Source organism: Cladophialophora immunda (assembly GCF_000835495.1).
Source record: "Cladophialophora immunda strain CBS 83496 unplaced genomic scaffold supercont1.4, whole genome shotgun sequence".
Classification (NCBI taxonomy): Eukaryota; Fungi; Ascomycota; class Eurotiomycetes; order Chaetothyriales; family Herpotrichiellaceae; genus Cladophialophora; species Cladophialophora immunda.
In genome coordinates this window covers 1179121-1200021 of record NW_015622544.1, presented here as the reverse complement: position 1 = coordinate 1200021, position 20901 = coordinate 1179121, and the positions used below count along the sequence as shown (strand labels likewise).

At 53.3% G+C, this 20901-nt stretch overlaps 5 protein-coding genes across 5 annotated transcripts; 1 reads left to right on the top strand and 4 right to left on the bottom strand.

The window, feature by feature from the left end:
- Positions 1 to 999: 999 nt before the first annotated feature.
- On the bottom strand, positions 1000 to 3874 carry PV07_06810 (uncharacterized protein). The gene is made up of 2 exons (XM_016393826.1): positions 3821 to 3874; positions 1000 to 3713 (listed from the first exon to the last, which is right to left on the bottom strand). Exon 2 carries the CDS (start codon positions 2889 to 2891, stop codon positions 1812 to 1814), a length of 1080 nt encoding a protein of 359 aa, XP_016247245.1. The 5' UTR covers positions 2892 to 3713; positions 3821 to 3874; the 3' UTR covers positions 1000 to 1811.
- A 2073-nt stretch (positions 3875 to 5947) lies between these two features.
- On the bottom strand, positions 5948 to 8757 carry PV07_06809 (uncharacterized protein). The gene is made up of 3 exons (XM_016393825.1): positions 8391 to 8757; positions 6621 to 8324; positions 5948 to 6549 (listed from the first exon to the last, which is right to left on the bottom strand). The coding sequence occupies exons 2-3, from the start codon at positions 8259 to 8261 to the stop codon at positions 6313 to 6315; spliced, it is 1878 nt and encodes a 625-aa protein (XP_016247244.1). The 5' UTR covers positions 8262 to 8324; positions 8391 to 8757; the 3' UTR covers positions 5948 to 6312.
- Positions 8758 to 10990: 2233 nt separating this feature from the next.
- On the top strand, positions 10991 to 13855 carry PV07_06808 (uncharacterized protein). Its single transcript, XM_016393824.1, has 2 exons — positions 10991 to 11467; positions 11525 to 13855. Exons 1-2 carry the CDS (start codon positions 11072 to 11074, stop codon positions 12125 to 12127), a joined length of 999 nt encoding a protein of 332 aa, XP_016247243.1. The 5' UTR covers positions 10991 to 11071; the 3' UTR covers positions 12128 to 13855.
- A 103-nt stretch (positions 13856 to 13958) lies between these two features.
- On the bottom strand, positions 13959 to 16749 carry PV07_06807 (uncharacterized protein; the record flags this gene model as incomplete). Its single annotated transcript, XM_016393823.1, has 5 exons — positions 13959 to 15045; positions 15091 to 15983; positions 16034 to 16301; positions 16351 to 16457; positions 16510 to 16749. The coding sequence occupies 5 exons, from the start codon at positions 16747 to 16749 to the stop codon at positions 13959 to 13961; spliced, it is 2595 nt and encodes an 864-aa protein (XP_016247242.1).
- An 886-nt stretch (positions 16750 to 17635) lies between these two features.
- PV07_06806 (uncharacterized protein) lies at positions 17636 to 19150 on the bottom strand (the record flags this gene model as incomplete). Its single annotated transcript, XM_016393822.1, has 6 exons — positions 17636 to 17769; positions 17832 to 18230; positions 18290 to 18638; positions 18706 to 18789; positions 18849 to 19021; positions 19102 to 19150. The coding sequence occupies 6 exons, from the start codon at positions 19148 to 19150 to the stop codon at positions 17636 to 17638; spliced, it is 1188 nt and encodes a 395-aa protein (XP_016247241.1).
- Positions 19151 to 20901: the final 1751 nt, after the last annotated feature.

Genomic DNA, 20901 nt, shown 5'->3' with positions numbered 1-20901 from the left:
TTAACCTTGGAGACACCACCCCAACGTGCCTGATGATTGACAATGGCTCGACAAAGGGGACACAATTCCCCAATTTCCTTGACGTAAAAGACCTCGACTTACCTAGGCAACATGCTTGATTGAAGGGAGAAAAAGCCAGGACGACGTTATCGAAGATCCGTACCGGCAAGGTATGGTGGACACTGGGCACCATGTCACGCGCACAAGCAACGGCGACAACGACGACAACAACAACGGGCTCCGGAACCCCTGCATACCTCTGCCCGTCCTGTCAGAGGCCGTCCGGACGTCCCCCCCCCCCAGGCCCGACCATCTTTCCTCCGCAAAAAGCAACTTCAGTTTCCCCCTTTGCCACTCTGGGAGGCGGCGAATGTCTCCCAAGACGGGGTCCACATGCATGCATGCAACGGCAATCGCCTGTTTTGGCGCGCCGCATGTTCCCAGGGCTGTGACGCAAGATGGTTTGGACACACCTTGGTGGTCTAGCCTGTCCTCCTCGCTCTGGAGGGGGAAGGACAATGGAGAGAGAGGGAGAATGAGAGGGAGGCGAACACTGGTCGGGCCGCTGTCCCTCCCTCCCTTTCCCCTGCCCTGCCCCTGCGAGAGACGAGCGGGATCCCAACATTCCCCTCTGCGCCTCGTCTCGCTGTGTCTGACAGTCCCCTACATATCTCCAGGCTCCAGCGTGTCTTGCCGCTCTCCGTGACCCACAGATTTAAAGACAAATCTCTCGTCGTCTCCTTTTCACTTTCGTTGGCTTCGTTGTCCTTACCCTGTCAGGCGGGCACCGGGCCAAAAGCGTGTCGAAAAAGGGACGGATAGAGATGGAGACTGTCCAGGATTGAGGCCCCTGTTTGCACACTTGGCCCGCTTCTGGAGGAAGTCCACCGAAACAGTCGCCCAAATCCCACAAGGTCGACAGCCGTAGCGCAACATCAAGTTACCCCCCAGGCCCGTTCTTGATCGCCTGGAAAGTCAGCCTTGCTTTCTTTCGAGCGGCTCCAAAGGCCAAAAGAAAAGTCTCTGAACCTCGCACCAAGGTAGGAAACTCTGCACAGCAGGAATTGGGCCGTGAGGACAGCAGCAAAAGAGGGATAATTCATAGAGTTCTTGGTATCGGCTTTTCCATCCTATTGAGCTTCGTTTTCCTTTGGTCATTTCATCGTTCATTTGAGTCGTAATCATATCTGGTGGACGGTGTATCTCGGTAATGACAGGCCCCTCCTTAACAAGGCGATTTTAAGCGCGGGTTTGGCATGCTATGGACTTGGTAAAAGCAAAAGCACAAAATAAAGGCTCCAAATCAGGACAGGCAGCAGGCGATACAAATGAGCATACATCCTACCGTCACCCTTTCTGCGTGAACCGAATCTTGATCGTTTCCCAGCTCTCCTTTCCTCCTCCGGCACGCCCTGGTACTCTTACAATTTTCCTTGCGTTGCATCCTCCGAAAAAAAGATCCCCCTTGGTTTGAAAAGCTGAAGTAACACGCGGAAATGACTGGTTGTGTAGTGGATGGATAATGAATCCATCGATATCGAACGAAATCGTCCTCGCTCGACCTTCGCCTTGGTGTTTCGCTCGGGCTGCAATCCCCATCAGGCTCATTGAATGATAGGGTTTGGCTCCCTCGTCGGTAGTGACTGGCTGGGGAATCCTCCGTTCAGATCAATTCGTGACCTGTCCAGCAGTTCGATGTTTGTGATTGATTGCGGACTGTACTTCGACCGCCGATTCAAGCTGGTGAGCATCCAGTTGATATTCGCGCCGGGGTTGACTTGTTGGTATTCATCCTTGTCTTTCCGACATCTTCAAGGTTGCTCGGGCTTAACAATCACCTCGACTTTCCGGCCTTTGCCCCTCCCTTTGATACCCTTGTTGCTATGCTTGTAGAGGTCCTGGAAATAGGCACGCAGCTCAGCCTGTGCAGGGTCCACCTCGTTGTGTGCAAACTGCTCGGATAGTTTTGCCAAAGTCTCCTTGTGGAACTTGTTCATGTGTGCTTTGAGGTTTCCCAGTTGTGTGAAGACCTTGCCTCCATGATTGCCGTCCAAACCTCTGCAGCCATCGAGTTTACATTCGTACTTCCGAGCTCGGGCACCTGGGTCGGATGAGGATCTCTTACGGTTCGGTCGTTGGCCAACGTGCCGTCGTTCGTGAGTTCGAAGATTGCCCAGCTGCGAGAACGTTTGTTTGCACGACGGGACAGAGCATGTATAAGGCTTCTCTCCTGTGTGGGAACGAAGGTGGATCTTGAGGTGTGTTGGCTGAGAGAAGGACTTGAAACAGTCAGGGTAGGGGCACAGGTGCTTCTTGGGCTTGCCACTGGGATTGCTTGCCAGCACATGCAGCTGGGGAGGTTGCAAGGTCTTCATGAGCGAGTCGACCTCGGAGGCCTGGTCGGGGGCAGAAGCAGACGAAGGTGGGAGAACGGTGGGAGGAGTCGTGCGGCTCGATGAGATGATGGATTCAAGCCGGTTCTGCTCCGAGAGATCAGAGGACAGATAGCTTGAGGGTGCCTCTGAGTAGATGGAGAGGCCATCATCGAAGTTGCCCCGCTCTTCTCCTGTCCAGCTCCCTGGCGTCGCTGGACCTTGACCGGGAGTGAAGTAGTCCATGGGCGAGAAATCATACTCGGACAAGCTGGCGAACGTCTGAGCACGAGGAAGGGAGGTCGGCGGCGCGGAGCCTGGAGTACTGAAGGAATCATAGTCGTACATGTCATTCGAAGGCACATTCTGCAGGTAGAACTCCTGGGGGAATGTGCGCGGTTGTGCCGTCGTTGGAGGCTTGGAAGGCGCCGGCACCGACGTAGGCACCATCCACTGCCTCAATTGATGCATATGCCACTCGATCTGGTCGGCGGTTGGGTTGAAGGCCATGTTAAACATTGGGGAGGGATTCGTCGTCAACGTCTTCTCAAGAGTAGTCCACCGATAGGTATCCTCTGCCGAAGCGATCTTGCTTCTGAGGAGAACCAGGAAGACTCCAAGAAAACAACGGATGGTTTTCTCGGGACAGGGTGAAGATATGACTCCGGTGCGACGCTCGGAATGGACCCTAGGAATAGAGTAACACTTGAAGCAACGAAGAGCCAACAACACGACTACATCGCACTCGGATCCTGGTCCAGGCGCTGGATTGGCAGCAGATCAAGCAAGAGAGGGCGGATACGCGAGGGCGAAGTGTGGGGGTTCGAGTCGCCAGTGGCTGGAAGACGGTGGGAGCGGTCCTCAGGATGGCCAGGATGAAGAGACAATGAACACCCAAGAAAACAGCTTTGGAGCAAGGAACAGTCTTAGAGCTTGGAGACGTAAGCCGAGTCTAATGTGGTCTACGGATGGGTAGACAGTATAGTTCGAGTGACGAGATCAAACTGGGTATTATACCTCTTCGCTTGAACAGACCCCATTGCAAGCTGGTACAACCAGTCAGCGGCGTGGGCATGGCCAAAAAGGACAAGCTTCCTAGCATGAGAGTTTCAGGGATTCTGCGGCAAGCGGAAGAGATTGCAGTCCCCATCGGACGTATCTGGTGTGCCTCGAGGCTAAGGTATCGAAAGGGTGCAGCCTTGCCTCTCGGCCAATTCGAGCGTGGGTGCGACAAGGCCATTCAGCGCCTCTGCTTACCGCTTTGGGAGAGCCAGATGACACAAGGTGAAAATTTTTCGAGATCCGGCATCATCTCAGTGGTCGATAGAAGGAGAGCGAAGCCTTCAGGCCAGTCAGAGCGGCCCTAGATGATTCCGGGACGCGCAGATGCGAGGTAGGCATGGAGATGCATAAGGGGAGGGATTAGGGCTGCAAGGGAAGAAACTTACTCAGGCTGGGGCGGACAGCTCAGAGTCTGAGGAGATGTCGTCGTTACCCTGGGGTGGGTCGGCAGGGGGGGAGGGGGAGGTGGTGGATGAGCATGACAGCCAGGGCAGGGCAGGGCCAGGACCGATAGCCTGCAGCGATCGTGCGATTTGGGGTCCCTCCCTAGAGACTCAAGAAGCAAAGAACGGATGCTAGCATGGGGAGGAAGTTTGGGGGCATTGGGTCGCTAAAGTCGAGTAGTTCATCCGTCATGACCAAGTCGGCGCTGGTAAAGTCGCAGACCATTTTGAGCTGCATGAAAAAAGCTCGGATGAAAAAGTTGCTGGGTGGAGTGGGAGGAGGGATTTGGGCCACATTGGCTGCTGGCCCGACCAGGATCTCAAAGGCTATGCCGTTAAAGGAGACTCCACGCATTAGACGGCCGTGGCGCCAACATGGGAATAAGCGAACGCCCAGGCTGATGTGTGGTCGATTTGATCCTGGGTCCTGCATGCTGCGCGTTCATTCCTCCCGGCGTCTTCCATGGAATTTTTGGAGGACAAGCCGGCCCACGACCCTTCTCTGGGGGGGAGGGGGGGGGGTTTGCGGTGTGGCTTAGATCGCTCTTGGGCAAACTTGGGAAAAAGGACGAGCCAGGAACAAGATTCGGCTACCCTTAGTGAGCTTTCCCGCGGCCAGTGCCTGAGTGGTGTCTTGCAGCAGCTGAAGATTTTCCTATCGAGATTTTCTCCCTGGCTTGTATGTCTGCAAGATATCTTGGGCCGAGCATGAAAATTTTTTCCTCCAGCTGCAGGATGTTGCTCTGGATTGGAATTGAGAGTTCTGGGAGAAGTCCTGGAGTCAGGGACATTGGACCTGACCAAGCAGCTGTGGGTTTTGGCACATGATCAGGAGAAGAAGCAAGCGATCCCAGGGCTTCGTACTGGTCCGTGGTATGATTCATCCCACGCCGCTTTCCCCTCACATTGTCTGCCCTGTGGCCCAAACGGCAGTGTCTGGCCCGACGATGGTCTTTTACGCAAATGCTTCAGTGAAGGAAACCTCGCCCCCTCTTGACCCGATAAAGATGATCTTAGATTTAGTCCCTGAGGGTCAAGCTGTTCTGAGAGCCGACAGCGAGGAGGTCACATGGATGGATCATCATTCAGCAAGGATGGGTTCTTGATTCGGAGGGGCAGGGGTAGCGGGCGCCTTGAGTGACGAATGATTGGGGTCTCCGTACGAGTTTTTGCCATTGACCGATCGTGACAGTCAAAGATAACATTGATATGCATTGTCTGGGAAAGGTAGATCGAGTTAGTACGCACGAAGGATTGATTGACGAGGGGAGTTGGAAAGGGGGAAACGGGTACGCCCGCTCTGGCTGCGCTCGGCCGCCTCCGAAAGTGAATGAGAAGTGAGGTATCCAGTACCCAGGTACCTAGGAACTCTCACACAGTCCTGAGCAGACGAAGAGTGTCTTTGACTTCGATACTGGGTGCTGGACACGATGCTGTGCTTGGTGCATATGGTACTGCGGCGCCGTTGACAAGTCAATTTCGCTGGTGAAGAAGCTATTGCAGGCCAGTAGCCAAACTGCGACAGGGGTGAAAAGAAAAAGAACTGTACATGGCTGTAACTGCGACTGTGATGGCTGCGCTGCCGTAACCCTCTGTAGATCCCGCCCCGGAAGTTACGTCAGGGACCGCGACACCGACTGTGACAGAAGCCCGTCTCCCCATCTCGATTGACCACCACCATCACCACCACCACTACTGCCACTACTGCCACTACTGCATGGCAGTGCCTGGACTTTGCGCTGCGTCCCGACTAAAAAATTTTGTTTGATCATCATTGTATTCACGTCTGTGACTGGTTTGCTCGGCTAGATCCCAGCAACGAAAGATGGAGAGAAATCTCGACCGCTGGCCATCACCATGTCTCCTTTCCAATCACTTCTCTCAGCCCACGCTCCGCTGCAACACCAGAGCAGTACGCAAATGAGCAATGATGTTTTTTCAATCAGAAGTATGGCCCAAAGAAAAGTAGAGTGGCTGCTGACGGTCGCTCCAACCTCACTCCCAACTCGCCTGATCCGCCTGATTGAGCGCAAACACAGACCACCCACCAGACACCCCCCCCCCCCCCCCCAAAACATCCACTAATGCGAGCCCTCCCACGCCCGTAAGAAGCCCAGCCATTCCCAGAGCCCAGTGACCGTCAAGCTAAGAGAGAACACCCCAAAGCCACGAGCTCCTTGATGCAGATGAGCCCTGGCTCCTGCAACTTTGAGTCCTCATGCCTTTGCCGTTATTGCCGAATGCCCTTTGAGTGCTTCAATCTGTTCATAACCAGCGAGCAACTGAGAGGGGAAGGCGGAACTCTCCAAAAGCCAGAAAAACATACACACATGTAACTGCGAACTCCGCCAACCTTTCCAGTCCTAGTCTCGCACAATTTGCGGCCGTCGTTTTGCTTCTAGAATATTTCGCGCATTCCGTCAGGCTCAAAGCCCTTAATGGGCTCCTCGCCACGTGGTATACTGCCAGATTCGGGCTTTCATGTCTCCTGATCCTGTAGCAAAGAGATGCCCTGTTGGACAGGGAGCCACGGATATCACGGAGTTCTTGTGACCTTGAAGCATCATCTGCGCGTTGCCCGTGTTGGGATCCCAGAATTGGACTCCGCGATCTTTCGACCCAGACATGACCCATTCGCCTCCGGGAGTGAGGCAGACCGAGAGCACATAGTCCTGCGCGCACGCCATTGTTAGTGTCTCTCGGTCGATAACATCAAAGACAGGAACGGAAGAAAATGACTCACCTTGTGCCCCTCAAAGGTGCGGATGCACTTGCCGTCCTTTGCTGAAGCAGATGGAATAAGTCCTCGCTGTGGTGTGAGTTCCCACATCTTGATTGTCTTGTCCAAACTACCGCTGACCAGCTCGCGCCCACTAGGGGAGAAAGCAACCGAGTATACGCTGTCTTTGTGGCCCTGTGGTCCTTCCAGTCGTTCGATGAGATATCCACTCGAGCAATCCCAAACCCGAACGCTCTTGTCCAAGGAACCAGCTGCAACGAAACGCCCATCGGGCGACATGGCTACTGTGGTCACCCCGTCTTCAATCGAGAGGACCATAACCTGTTGGTTGGACTCGATATCCCACAGGCGTACGGTTTTGTCGCCCGAGCCTGAAGCAATCAACCGCCCAGTTCGTGAGAAGTCCAGCGAATAGATGTCTTGCTCATGACCATCGAATGTGGTGCGGATGCGCTTGCTTGCGATGTCCCACACGCGGATTCTCTTGTCTTCAGCGCCAGTGGCCAACAGTTTGCCATCGGGAGAGAAGCAGACAGATCGGATGTACAAGTCACCGTCCTTGTCCGCGACATTCTCGTCGAGCAACTCGCACACCTTTGCGCCGTCCCTGGCGTCAAAGATTTGAGCACTGCGATTGCAGCCAGTGGCGATGTACTTGCCATCGCTCGAAAAGCGTACGCAGCACACGACGGAAGTATGTTGAAGGTTGTGCAACAGAGTAACATCAAGCACACGAGGGACATTCGGATTAAAGACAGCATGCCACTCGCCGTCGGCACTGGTGCGTTTGAGATGATCTGGAAGATCGTCTGGGTTCAGGTCAGCAAGAACATTGCCGACATTAGGATATTGGCCTTGGCCTGGCATCTGATGGCGCGGTCCAAGCTGCATATCGCTGCCCGGAGGAGTGGGTCGGGGAATCTGCGGCGAAGCTCTTGGATCATTCTGATATGGCATGGCCTGTGGTTGGTTAGGATGTTGCTGAGGAGTCGCAGGTCCGGGTCCGGGTCCAGGTCCGGGTGCACCTCTGTTAGCCATGGAGCGATTCTTTCCAAGACCCGGGGAATTCGTGGGAGGTTGTGGTTGCGGTCCATAGCCGTTCAACGTAGGACCCTGCTGATAGCCGGGAAAGGAGTTGGGTGGTTGTGGCGGGCCTTGGGGTTGTGCGGCCGGGGGAGGGGGTTGCAGAGGATGTTGCTGAGGAGGAGGTTGCTCTGGTGGAGGAGCCAGACCTGGACCACCTTGACCTTGGTTGGCCATGATTCCACTAAATAATCCGCCCTGGCCATGGCCAAGAGCTGGAGGTGCCTGCGCTGGACCAGTATGCTGAGGAGGGCCACCCAGGTGCGACTGCACCTGCGACCCTCCACGGATCTCCAGTTCATGTCGCAGCATGCGAATCTCAGCCTCATAGTCCTGCTTCATCTTCAGTTGATTCTGCTCGAGCTGATAGACCTTGTTACGAATCAACTCCATCTCTTGAATCTGCTGTGCGACCTGGCTCTCGACCTGCTCGGAGGCTCTGGACTGGTTGTCGAACTCGGCTCGAAGTTGATCCATGATCTCATTCAGGCGATGGTTGGGCTGGCCGGGAGGCGCAGGCCCCAAGTTGGGGTTGCCGCGGTGTTGAGTTGCATTAAACATGATGGATGCACAATAGAATATTGACGGGTAGAAAAGTTTGTGCAGGATTGGGATGATTGTTGACTACAGCGGAGGTCAGTAACGAGGAGTGAGGAAGAGGAAGTTGGGTGTTGCCACGAGCGCAGGTACCTGTTATTCGGCGAGAGAAGCGCAAACGGCGCTAGTGGTAAGGGTAGAAAAATTGCGGATAAGCTCACACAGAAGCCCCGGGCGACGGCCCAAGGCACAATCGATGGAGCGATGGAGCGATGGAGCGCAAGTTCGTGTTCGATATCGATGTGGTCGGCTGATAGAGCTTAGTGATGGCGAGAGAGTCCCTGCGCAAGGTGAAGAGAGCCAAGAGGAAGGAAGGTGGGAAGGTGATGTTAGACGCGAAGGATAGAGGAAAGGAGAGGAAAGTGCGTGTTGGTGGAGGTGGGTGCAAAAGCCAAACGGGAGGAGCAAGCAAGTAGCAGCAGCGGAGGCAGGAAGCAAGACACGAGAATGGGGCGGATACACACAACGAACAGGAGAATAATGGGGGCCGAGCTTTGATGATGGTGATGGCCGGTGGGAGGCTGATGGCTGGAGAGTTTAACCAACTCACTTACCTACAGTGGAAGCCGGTCGTACCCACAAGCCGCAGAACCATGATGCAGGCCCAGGCGCCAGGCCCCGGATGGCCGATGTGGATGGGATCGTGGGTCACGGTGGCCATCATCCGTTGTAGTTGTTGTTACGAGTAGTGGTAACAGGCGCCCGTGAGGATCAGCCAAATAAAGAGCGCATGGGCATGCAGGCAATAAGCGGGAAAGCACGGTTCACCTGGAAGCACACGCTAAAAGAGGCCACTAGGCAGCCCAACTCACACGATTGGCGGCCGGCCCAGAGCCTAGGCTGGTGCTCAGATGAACGGAGAGAGCGAGGAGTCCCAGAGACATTCGAAGGTTGATTCTCAGCCCAGGCGCATTGAAGCCAATGACACGCACATCACCCCCCTTTGGAACCAGACTGTGTGACCATCCTACCAGCCATCGATTTGAGCAAAGCCCTCGACTACCAAAGGCCCGGTTCAAAAGTCCGGAAGGGGGGGAAACAGGAGGAGTTAGTTTCGTGTACCTGCGGTGCATGGTGTCACCTTGAGGCTGCAACTGGGACTCTGCAGATACGAAAAGATGCAGAGTTTGTCAGCGACGCAATCATGTTCGGTGATTAAACTGCCTGATCGGAAGCGCCTCATCCTCCTGCAAAAGATCTAAAGATTCTCAGAGGGCGTAGAAAAGAACGAAGGCCGATGGAACAATCAGGCTGAAGTGCGGAGGGAACACGCTTGACCCTCGCTTCAGGAAGCCGTCATCTCCACGCTCGGATCAGATGGAATTTGCCGGATGCAGGGGGCCAGTCGGTGCTCTGCAGGCACAGGTCCTGGTATGTCCTTGTATACGGAGGGTTTGGGCTATACCGCTCCAGCGGGGTGGATCCTGTCCCAGGCTTAACAGGTCCACGCATGTGGCAGAAAGTTGGCTCAGTTCAACCAGACTTTGAATAGATACTCATCATCAAGTCTGAATATGACAGATCGCTCCAGAGCCCTGCTCATGATTCGACCTTGGGTAAGGGAAGAAAGGACAAGAAACACCGAACGAGTCGTAGAGAAACATGACCGACCCCATTGCAACTGCTCTTACGTGTAACAGGGCGAAATTTGTCAAAAAGAGGTGAAGCTAGAATGGAGCAGAGGTTGCAGAGAAAGTTCGAACACCTCTCGGCAGATTCAATTCAACGCTGCCACAAAGTCGGCAGAGAATGTGCTATGTCGACCTCGGGGGTTGGCTTGAATGTCTCTCAAACCAAACCTGCCACATTCGCCCATGGTTGTAGAGTCGGGAAGTGTGGGTGTCATTGGGACACCACAAGAATTGTTGTACAAGGTTGCGCGAGAAGGATGCTGGCATCTGACGAGTATCGACCCGACTGGTCCATCTCTTGCACGTTATCTCCCCATGAGATGCCCAAATGCAGCCAGGCCATAGTCTCTCTTTCACTTTGACTGCTTCAAATGCTGGAGGGTATGGCCATCGCCTCGCACCAACGGGCTATTCTGAGGTTTTGCAACTGGATCTTGTGGCCATGAATCTGTTGTACAAAAGTGTCACGGGGGACTCTTAGTTTGCGAAAGGCGAAATTAAGCTAGAATCGGTCAATATGAGGCAATGTCGTCGTCGATGAGGAGGAATGTACCTGATCAGTGCGGGTTTGGGTTCACTTCGTGTGTAGCCTATGACAGTTAGACCTCACTCCAGCTCAAAGCATGTGATCCCTCATACCCAGATACAGTATTAAGGGAAGATATCCATAATGAACGACTTCGCGGGTGATGTCGAGGATCTTGCCAATGCGCTCCTGGAAATATTGTCAAAAGATGTTCTTTGCATCCCTTCATGGATCAGCGGACCTTGGTCTCTTCAGAGAACTGAATCATCTTGATAGCTATAGGGGGAGTATTGCCCTGTGGAAGACTATACAACAAAGAGCGTTCGGATATGAGCCTCGAGTCGTCTATGGGCGAGAAATGGAGTGTTCTGATGCAAATAAAATACAAGCAGGATGAAGCTGCGGAACAATTTCATGATGCGCAACGGCACGTGACCCGCTACCCAGACCAGTCTCAAAGGAGGAACGCGCGCTTCTTCAACAGCCTTCGCCTTCGCGAACAATTTCACCAAGGATATTCTATTCTACATTTCTGGCGCTCACTTCCTCCCCATCTACCTAGGCAAGCTCAAAACGCTGTATAGATTCCCTGCGACGTGTGCTTACTTCTCAGCATCATGTCCGGCGCGAGGCACTGGGAACAAGACAAGGATTCCACGATCTACATCGGCAACCTAGATGAGCGGGTCACCGACGCTCTCGTCTGGGAGTTGTTTCTGCAAGCAGGCCGCATTGTCAATGTGCATCTGCCGAAGGATCGAGTCACTCAATCACATCAGGGCTATGGCTTTGTCGAATTCAACTCCGAAGAAGATGCCGAGTATGCAGCAAGGGTCATGAACCAAGTCAGGCTTTACGGCAAGCCTATCCGCGTCAACAAAGCCAGTGCCGATAAGCAGAAGTCTGTCGAAGTTGGCGCAGAGCTGTTCATTGGTAATTTGGATCCGATGGTCGATGAAAGAATGCTTTATGACACATTTGGACGGTTTGGCACACTAGTGGCTGCTCCAAAGGTATGTTATGTCCATTTCGTCTTTGCACGTCAATGTATCTTTACTAATACCAGTCAGATTGCTCGCGACGAAAACAACTTATCGAAAGGATATGGATTCGTCTCTTTCGCCAACTTTGAATCTTCAGATGACGCCATTGCCAACATGAACGGCCAATACCTCATGAACAAGGAGGTCTCAGTTCAATACGCCTACAAGAAGGATGGCAAAGGTGAAAGACATGGTGACCAAGCTGAAAGAATGCTAGCGTCTCAAGCAAAAGCTCATGGTGTTCAACCCACTCCTGCCACGATTCCAATCGGTGGACCAGTGTTTGGTGGTGTGCCACAAACCCCTGTGCCTCCCGTGGGATTTGCACAACCAGGTGGCAGTTATCAAGCTGTCCCGCCGCCTGCACAAGCACGGCCACCACCTCCTCTCAGCACACCACTCACAGCTCCTCCGACCGGTCTTCCAGCAAGACCACCTCCGAGTCAGGCCGGATATGGCGGACCACAAGGCTTCATGCCACCAGGCTTCAATCAAGTGCCTGCAGGATTTCCGCAGCCGAATGCCTTACCTGCCGGGTTTGCGCCTCCTCCAGGGTTTGGGGGTCCACAAGCTGGTACCATACCTTCTGCGCCGCCGGGAGGGTTTTCCGGATATGGCATCCGTAAATAACAAGATGATATACCTAGGATCTTGAAGAATTTTCGGCAGTGAGACCTCCAGGCTTGCGATCTGCTCATGGAAGTCACCATGGTTGGGCTATTCAGCGCTTTGGGAGATTATCTTTCATGATCATGGTCTTGTAGATATCGACGCTTGCTCAGGACCTTTCAACATTCCACAGCCCCTTTAGCAGACCACTGTCTTGCACCTCCTTGTTGCATCATCGAACTATCTCATTCGAGAGACTACATTGGAGCCACGATTTTTGCGGTCCCTGACGTTGTTTGATATCGCATCGACCAGACCATTCAACACGCCGTCCTACATGAAGATGCAAGCACCGCAGCTTGTGGGCCTATGGATAGATATATTGATACTGGTGGACGCGGCTATCCTCAAGTGTCAATGAAGGTCAGGGAAAGGCAAGATGGCACGTGCCACTAAGGCGCTTGACCTGGCACTCAAGCCAACATCATGGCGTCTCTTCGGGCGTTTCGCAGTTAAGTTGCAACTGTGGTCTCAAAGGACTCGGTCTATGTCCAAACTCTTTGGACGCAGATGCTATTATTAGGGATATGAGGCGAGGTCTGTCGTGTTGAAGGTTGGAAAACACAAGTTTTGTGGTGGCGGTTGCATATTGAAGGAAGATGAGGAGGATGTCTTGGAGTCCAGCAATTTTCATGTACTCGGCACTGAGCAGCTGCCTTCTGGAGACTTTTCTATGGCGGTTCCCATGTTGGGCGCTTCAGTCAGCGTTATCACCACTGGGCAATCATCAAAGGCACCGCAAGGGAAGATGCCGTGTGACGGAGGATGAGGCTCAGTATGATGATCGACACGTGTGGGCATTTCGGGGTTCCTACACCGCCTGTGACAAGAAGGATCGAGTTGGCAACAGCAACAACAAAGAACAGTTGACTTGAACAGCATATACGCTTTCTTGTGTGATTGTGGCAATCCTTCGCTCCTGGTGGCTCTTACGCGATCAACGGGGCAGTGAATACCCGCTCCCCATGGACCACCTTGTTGCAAGGCCAGCAACAATCTCATCCCACACGAGAGAATGGCCAGCCAGGAACATCTGGACCACTAGCCATGATGTGGATCGACACGCATGCACGGCAGTGGGCGTACAGCGAAAGACGCCGTCGAGCTATTTCGCAACGCCTTTTGTACCGCTCCTGCGTTCAACGTGTATCGACAATCCCAGACCTCTACAACGACGGCGGCGGGCTTATCAATTATCCAGGCATTTCCCGTTGTCCCTTGGGGCGTTAATACGTTGAATCCTATACTGCGTGCAGGATGTGTGTCCCGGCATCTGAGGGTCCAGTTCAGCTTGTTGAAGCGGTATGGGGATTGGAACTCGCTCGGCGCGGAGGATTCTTCCCTGCCGGACGCAAGCGACGCCCCTTTGTACCTAGAGAAAGCGTGCGAGATAGGGCGTCGTTACTGCTGCTATTAGGATCTTGCTCTGAAGCCGATGACGAGGGCAACAATGCTGCCCTCGGTGACGGGCAGGACAATGATGGAAGCTCATGGATATGATTCTGTCCGTCCCCATTGTCGTTGCAAACCTGGGTTACAAGAAACGCGAAAGGGAATCCATAGAGTACAATTTCTCCTGATCCTTGAAGCAATAGTAGGGAATGATGACGATGGTCGCCTTCTCCCTCACCTGCTCCATGAGCACATCTTTGACGAGCTCGGCCTCCCACGGCCTCCGTTTCTGTAGATCTGAGATCAGAATGTCGTGCCAGATAAAAGCCCAGGGAATCATCCGCATCTCCTAAGATTCTTGCCAACCTCTGAGATGCCGCTATGGACCTCGGTGCCACCACTATTCAATCCTATCGGCCGTGTCGGCATCGCCATTCTCTCCAGTCCCTGCCACCGCCCCAACACCATTCACTCCGCCGTTGTTGTCATCGATCTTCATGGCCTCGTCCTCTGCAGGCTTCTCTTCCACCACCGGCAGTGGCTTCGCCAACTCCTCCCTTACCCAACTCTCTTCGACCGCGTACTTCCGTTGGAAGACCCTCGCCCATCGCCCTCCCCAAGACTTCAAGAGCTCCTCTTCTTCGGCGCGTAACGCATCAGAGCTCTCCATCATTTCATCTTGATTCCCGTCCCTGATGCTTACAACCGCATCTTCAATCGCGGCGAAAAGCGACTTCATACCCTCAAGTTCACGGTTTAATGTTTGCTGGAGTTCTAACCGCTGTTCTTCCGCAAGACCAGGCGAGCGAATTGCGGCCACAATGCTTCGAACTCGACCTGCGACTTTGCGAGTTGTGTTGCTGACCAGTTCGTAGCACCATGTGGTGGCGAGGAGCGTGCCGCGCGAGACATGGTCGATAAGAGCCCATTCAACGACGCTGTCGGGCGTCAAGATCTGGTAGTTGAGTAATTTGTCGACCAATATGAGTCCAATGCCACGTTGATCTTGCCAGTAATCCATCACAGAAGTGATGATTTGCTTTCTGCAGGCGGGACTGGAAGCGCTTATAGCCAGTAGACGCTCCTTGCACCGTTCAATGCAGGCCAAAGCGTGAGACAGCGATTTGGACCCAATCCAACACATCGAAGTGACAAAGACATCTGCAGAGGCAAGGGTAGGTTCGGACAATCCTGAAGCAGTAGCTTCTTGCTCAACCTTCTCTAGAATCGGACCAAATTCCTCGCTGACCGCTTTGTGTCGTATCATCTGGGCAACTTCTTTTCCTTCAGCAGCAAAGGGTGTCGATTCATTGTCGAATTTGAAATCAGGCACGTCCTTTTCTTTGGCCTCCGAGATTAGGGCTTGATAGGGTTCTGGCAGCGTGCCCTTGATGCGCTTCGAAAAGCTCAGTCGAATTTCTTTGTCCAAAGCATCGATAATGAAAGCTTTTCTCGGGTGAACGTGAGGCAGATTGACATCATCGACCCTAGAGAGTTAGGAGATCCAAGCCAATCACAGGGAGCAAACGTACCATTCAGTCCATTTCCATGTGAAACCAAAATTGCTGAGATGATGGGCAAACCAATCCAAGAAGCGTTGAGAGAGTTCCAGATCCATTTTATCCACGTTCCTGTACAAGAAGCGGATTGCCCGTCCCAAACTAGGCGCAACAGCGGCAGGAGCGAGCTTGCATGCTTCGGTCAGCACCGAGTGATAGTACACCAATTTATGCTCGGGAGCTGGCAATTGCAGCAGTTGTGAAAATGCCGCATCCACAACAACATCCTCCGGTTTCCAGGTTGCTTTGTCCCCGGCGACCTCTCGCAACTTGTCAAATGGTGTGGCCCTCTTCACGAAAGTGTCTGGAGCAAAATAACAATCGACATCGATCAGAAATTTGGCGGCTACCGCTCGATTGAAATCGAGGACGTTGATGGTATCGGATAGGGCGTCTCGAATAAGTAATGCAGCGGGATCAGCCACAGGAGGGACCGTCTCGATATCTTGTTCGCGATAGACGGAGAAGTAAATCTCCGGGAAAAGTGGTCGAGGGCCGTTCTTAACAGTTCCTGGGACAGTCACGCTAGGGAATGGGTGTTTTTGTGCCCCATCCAACGGATCCTCCTCTTCAGGGGCGCGGTTTCCTTTCCATGGGCGAGGTAGGCAGGCCAACTCCCAAGAGTTCTTGGCCTCATCTTGCATATGTCTTTGGAGAAGCGCAAGTGCGCTCTCTGAACCAGTTGGTGCCCCGGCTTCGCGACTCGGAAATGGATCGACCAGCGATTCCAGGGGGTGGGCAGTCGAAGCAATGATATCCGTCTTCTCCAGCAGTGCAATGGCCTGAGTCTCGAAACCCGTTGCCGAGGAAGCCATGGCGTAAGGAAGCGTCATTAAGATGACTTTGACGAGCTCGAGACCCAGAGACTGTTGCAAGGTTAGCGCAAGGTCAGAGAAAACAACCTCAGGACCCTTACGTCTTCAGACGACTTCATTTGTAGGTCGGCTGCGCGGGAGAAGAGCTCTTCAAGTAAGGGAAAGATGCCATCTCCCTCAAACATGCCCTGAAGGCATCCTAGAAGCCGCAGGTATAGTTTAACTTCTCGCCAGGCCCCATTGTTCAGTTGCTTTTGTAAGGCTTCTCCGACTTTGACCAACACCTCGGATGTAAATTCGGGTTTCTGGACATTTGACAAAAGCAAAATGGCCGCAACGAACGGAGTCTTCAGGGGTTGTTCGACCGGGCTACACTCGTTAGATGACGGATGTGGGGAGAGGCTGGAACAGGCCTTACAGTTGCACGACGAGATCTAGGAAACCCGAAGTGAGATCAGTATCAAAATAGTTCTCCGCAAGAGTCTTTGCGATAGTTGCGACTTCGTCTTCCGCTCTCCGAACAGGCTACCAGGGCGTCAGCCATGTGATTGAATAATTCAGCAGCATGTTGACTTACACTTTCTGCGATGGACAGGACTTGTTTGCGTATAGTCAGCGCGACCGGCTCCTCGTAGCGACGGCGCTGGGGACGGCGATCTTCGTAATCGTCCTCTGCGACATCGTCAGAATGGAAGGGCCATCGGACAGTACTAAAATAAACCACCTCTGTATCTTCGTTTGCGGTTGTTGAAATGGCCTCCTCCTCCTCCTCCTCCTCCTCCACCACCACCGCCGCCGCCTCTTCGTCGCCGGTCATAATCTGCCATGATGAGGATTGGTCGCGCACTGAGCCAGTGAAGAAGGTGATTGTGAGGGCAGGATGCTTTAAGATCGCAAGTGAAATAGAGTGAAGAAAAGGTATAGGAGACGCGTTGGAGACGGAGATGAAACTTCGTTCAGTCGCGCAGCTGGATCATCGAGTGCTTGGCAATTTCTCCGCACTTGCAAGGGTTCTGTCTAGCTTCCATCTGGATAGCTCGGGAGAGGTGCTCATTGATAGTAAAAGGAGGTCATGAGGTAGAGCACAATTTCTATCTTTTGGGGGAAAAAAATTACAGACTGATGTGAGGACCAAAACCAGCCCTCGAGTTCCTGTGGTCCAATCGTCTAAGAAGGCGTTGCCTCCCCTTCTTCCGTGAGGTGTACGCGGACGCAGTAGCAATATACGCACGCACAGCTTGCACGCTTCCTGTTGCATATTCTGAGCACAATAGCCAGCTGCCAGAGTCGTGTGAGCCTCCTAGCCCCTTCATTTCAACCCGCCCAATTCATTTCGTAAGCTCAGACATGATGGTCCTTATGGCAGAGCACACTTTCCCAGCCAGACCAGAAGAGGCCCATTGTTTTTTTGTAAAACGCTCAGCTCATACTCATCCCTTGTTTCAGGGTCGTCAACCAGCGAACCGCCAGCCCAGCCCATTTTGCTGACCTGCATGCAAAAGCCGTCGCCTTTTCGTGACGGATATCTCTGCTCCCGCGCTAAGATATCCGTCTAGACACATGATGACTGGAATGCTACCCGTAGGAGTTTCTCGGCGCATGCTGGCGTAGTCGCCAAACGAAACATGCATGCAATGATGGACATATCAACGCACAAAATCCTCCTCGGCGTCACGTCGTTACAAATTCGGCAGGGCCTCAAATCAATCAAGTCGTGCCATCATCTCGTCCTTTGTCATTGGAGTGAAGTTGTCCAAGTCTAGCCCTCGAGATGCTAGAAGGGATCGCGCATGCGATGGGACAAGCTTGCTGTTGAGGTGGGGTGCAATCGAAAGCTCTATTTAGCCCGTTAATCTCATGTAAACAGCCAAGCAGGGGAATCATGTGTGGGATACGAACCGTGTCGAGAGAAATCAAAGAGAGGTGGAAGCTCGCGCGAAGCACCACCAGCATGGCGCGAATCCGGAAGACGAGTGTTTGGATCTCGCAACTCGTCAAAGAATGGCTGACACATCGCATCAATGGCGGACAGTCGCTGAGTTGGCGTGTACTCCAAGAGTGCCGAAATCAAATCGATCGCGTCAGCGGATGCTTTCCGGAAGACTTTGTTGAAAGGATGAGGCTTGATCTGAGGGAACTTGTGCTCCATGTAGTTTGGATTCATGGTGCGAATCTGATCTCTGGTGGGCGTGCCGAGAACTTTGATTATCTCAACAAGTTGGTCGATGCCTGACTCGCCGGGGAAAAGGGGTTGACCCAACATCAACTCTGCCATAACGCAACCAGTGGACCAAACATCTGTTTTTCGTCAGCAGGCTAGTTTTACGAATCCACAGCTACCGCCAATGTGTACGCACCGATCTTGGTGGTATAGTTCGTTGCGCCGAAAATCAACTCAGGGGCGCGGTAATATCGAGAGCAAATGTATGAGACGTTTGGCTCATTTTCCACCAAGATCTTTGCACTCCCAAAATCGCACAGCTTGAGCACCCCGGTTGCCGGATCGAGCAATAGGTTCTGGGGCTTGATGTCCCGGTGGCAGATCCCTTGAGAATGGATGTAGGCCAGCGAGCGGAACAGCTGGTAGATGTAGAGTTTGACTTCCAAGATGGGCATGGTGGTCTTCATCTTGTTGAAGTATCGAGAGGCTCTGTACACGGTCTCGGGGACGTACTCGAGGACCAAGTTGAGGTAGACTTCATCCTTCTATTACCAAGACTTCAGTTAGAATTGCGGTCAAGTATCAAACGGAGGGGGCGGGAGAAACTCGTACCCGTTCACCGTTCGAATAGTAGAATGCCTTCAACTCGACAATGTTGGGATGTCGTACGATCCGCATTATCTGCAGCTCTCGATTCTGGGGATTGTTAGTATCAGACCAAGAGGTAGGGATGGGCAAAATGGTAGAAGTCTTGCCTTGAATCGCTTGTCTTGAAGTACCCGCTTGATCGCAGCATCTTCTCCGCTAGGCGACAACTTCGTCTGGAAGACTACACCAAACGAACCATTGCCGACAATCTTGCACTGAGTATACTGCATCTCTCTTGTTTCACCGGTGAGGCCATCCTGCACCTTTTCACGCACCACTTCTGAAAGAATGTGTCAGCGCACGTGCTCCGAGAAGGTTGCTACTCTCGTGATTTTATCAACGTAACACAAGGAGACGTACCACCCATGCGCAAGCCAGAGAACACTCCACCAGGCCTTGCTTGTGACATAGTCGAGCACTAAGGGTGTCTGGAATCCACTTTGGCGACGGTGTCGTGGAAGGGGAAGGACAGCAACTCCGTCCTAGGAGAGCGGCGCGAAGACGGAGGGAGCGACGGAGAAGCAGGGAGTGAGAGCAAAAGGAACGTCGGACCACGCCTAGATTCGAAGGAGGTCGAGATGGCAACGACCACGAGGGCAGACGTTATCGAGTCTCGAGACGAAGAGATGGTCGAGGTGGATGAAGACGAGGGATAGGTATGCGATGCAGGTGAGGAGGAGGAGGAGGGAGGGTTGGGCTGGGTTTGGCAGACGAAGCGCTAATTTCCCCACTTTGCGTAGTAGGTGAGGCTTTCGAAATGAGGTGTGGAAACTCGCGCCGCTATGATGAAACCGGGGTTGCTGGAGGTATTGATTAGACCAGGTGATCAGTGGGCAGAGATGGAGGGAAATGTACCGTCAAATATCAAGGGAAGGGAGGGCAATAGTCGTGTGTAGAGAGGTGAGCGTCCCGGGGGCGTTGGGTTAAGGATGGGAAAATAGGGCGTCTGGTGAGGAAAATAGGCGGGTTGAAAAGGACAAAGTGGATGATTTTAGGTGAAGACGGGGAATGAAGTAGAGGGGACAAGAAGAGGTTGAGATTCCAGGGCTCTGAGATCAGGGAACTTTTGCAGTTTTGCAGTCGACGAATTCAGTTTTGGGTCAGTCAGAAATGAGGTCGAGGAGAGGAAAGTGCAGCGCAGGAGAACCAGGAATAATAATAAGAATCCGTTAACTGGTTAAGTTCAAGTTCACCAGCGGTTCACAAGCCAGGTCGCCGTAGCAGTTTGGATTATTACTTGGGGCAGCCTAGCGCATCTAACTTAAGGTGCAGGTGCCGCGTGAGTTTAGATGCAGGCGCAGCGCCTGAACACCCAGAGGCCTAGTAGTAGAGACCTAGAAGGGCAGGCAAAGCAGAGAGGGGGGCCAATTATTCATCCAGCCCTCACCCACTGCATTCATCCTCTCGTTCCCTCGAAGCACGCATGCACCGCATTACACCACTCATGGCATGGCCAACTGCGCTGGCAACTTGCTCGTCAATTCTTGACCTCCTTGTCCTGGCTGCTATGTGAGGCACTGTCATCCGCCCCCCCTGGGTCAAGTTCGTTTCAGATAATCAGATCAAAGAGGCAATCCCCAGATCACTGCGTCCACACTGTCCGCAAAGAACTTTTTCCGTCACATGTCCGATGATGCTGACCACGAGGGTCCCTCACCTTTTTCCACCTTTTTCCTTGGCCACTGCCACTGTTCGGCTCCCGGGGTGAGGGCGTCAGGTTCGGACGGGGGCGCTCGAAACAGCCTGGAGAACCACTATGACCAGTGGGAACAAGAGCACGACAGAGACAGACGCACTGAGGTTGGGGAGGAAATAGGCGAGACCCAGAGCGGGCATCAAAACCCAGAAAAAGCCATTGACAATCAATAAAGGCATGAAGAAAAAAGTGGTCGCAGGTCAGATGATGCCCTGTCAAAGGCCCTTGCGCCGGGCTATACTGCATCATGTCCCCATCACGCTGGGCTCCATCTCCGTTTAACCTCGACATGCTAGCTGGGGGCCCATTCACCTTGCACAAATCGCCTGTTAGGCTCGCCCGCAAAGGATCCAGATCCACTCTGCTCCCCCCGGGCTGCCGTCGACTTGCCCCTCCAGCTAAGCTCCAAGTACTATTGCAAGCAAGCCACCCAGGCCCTGGACCTGAAGGCTACCAGGCCAGCA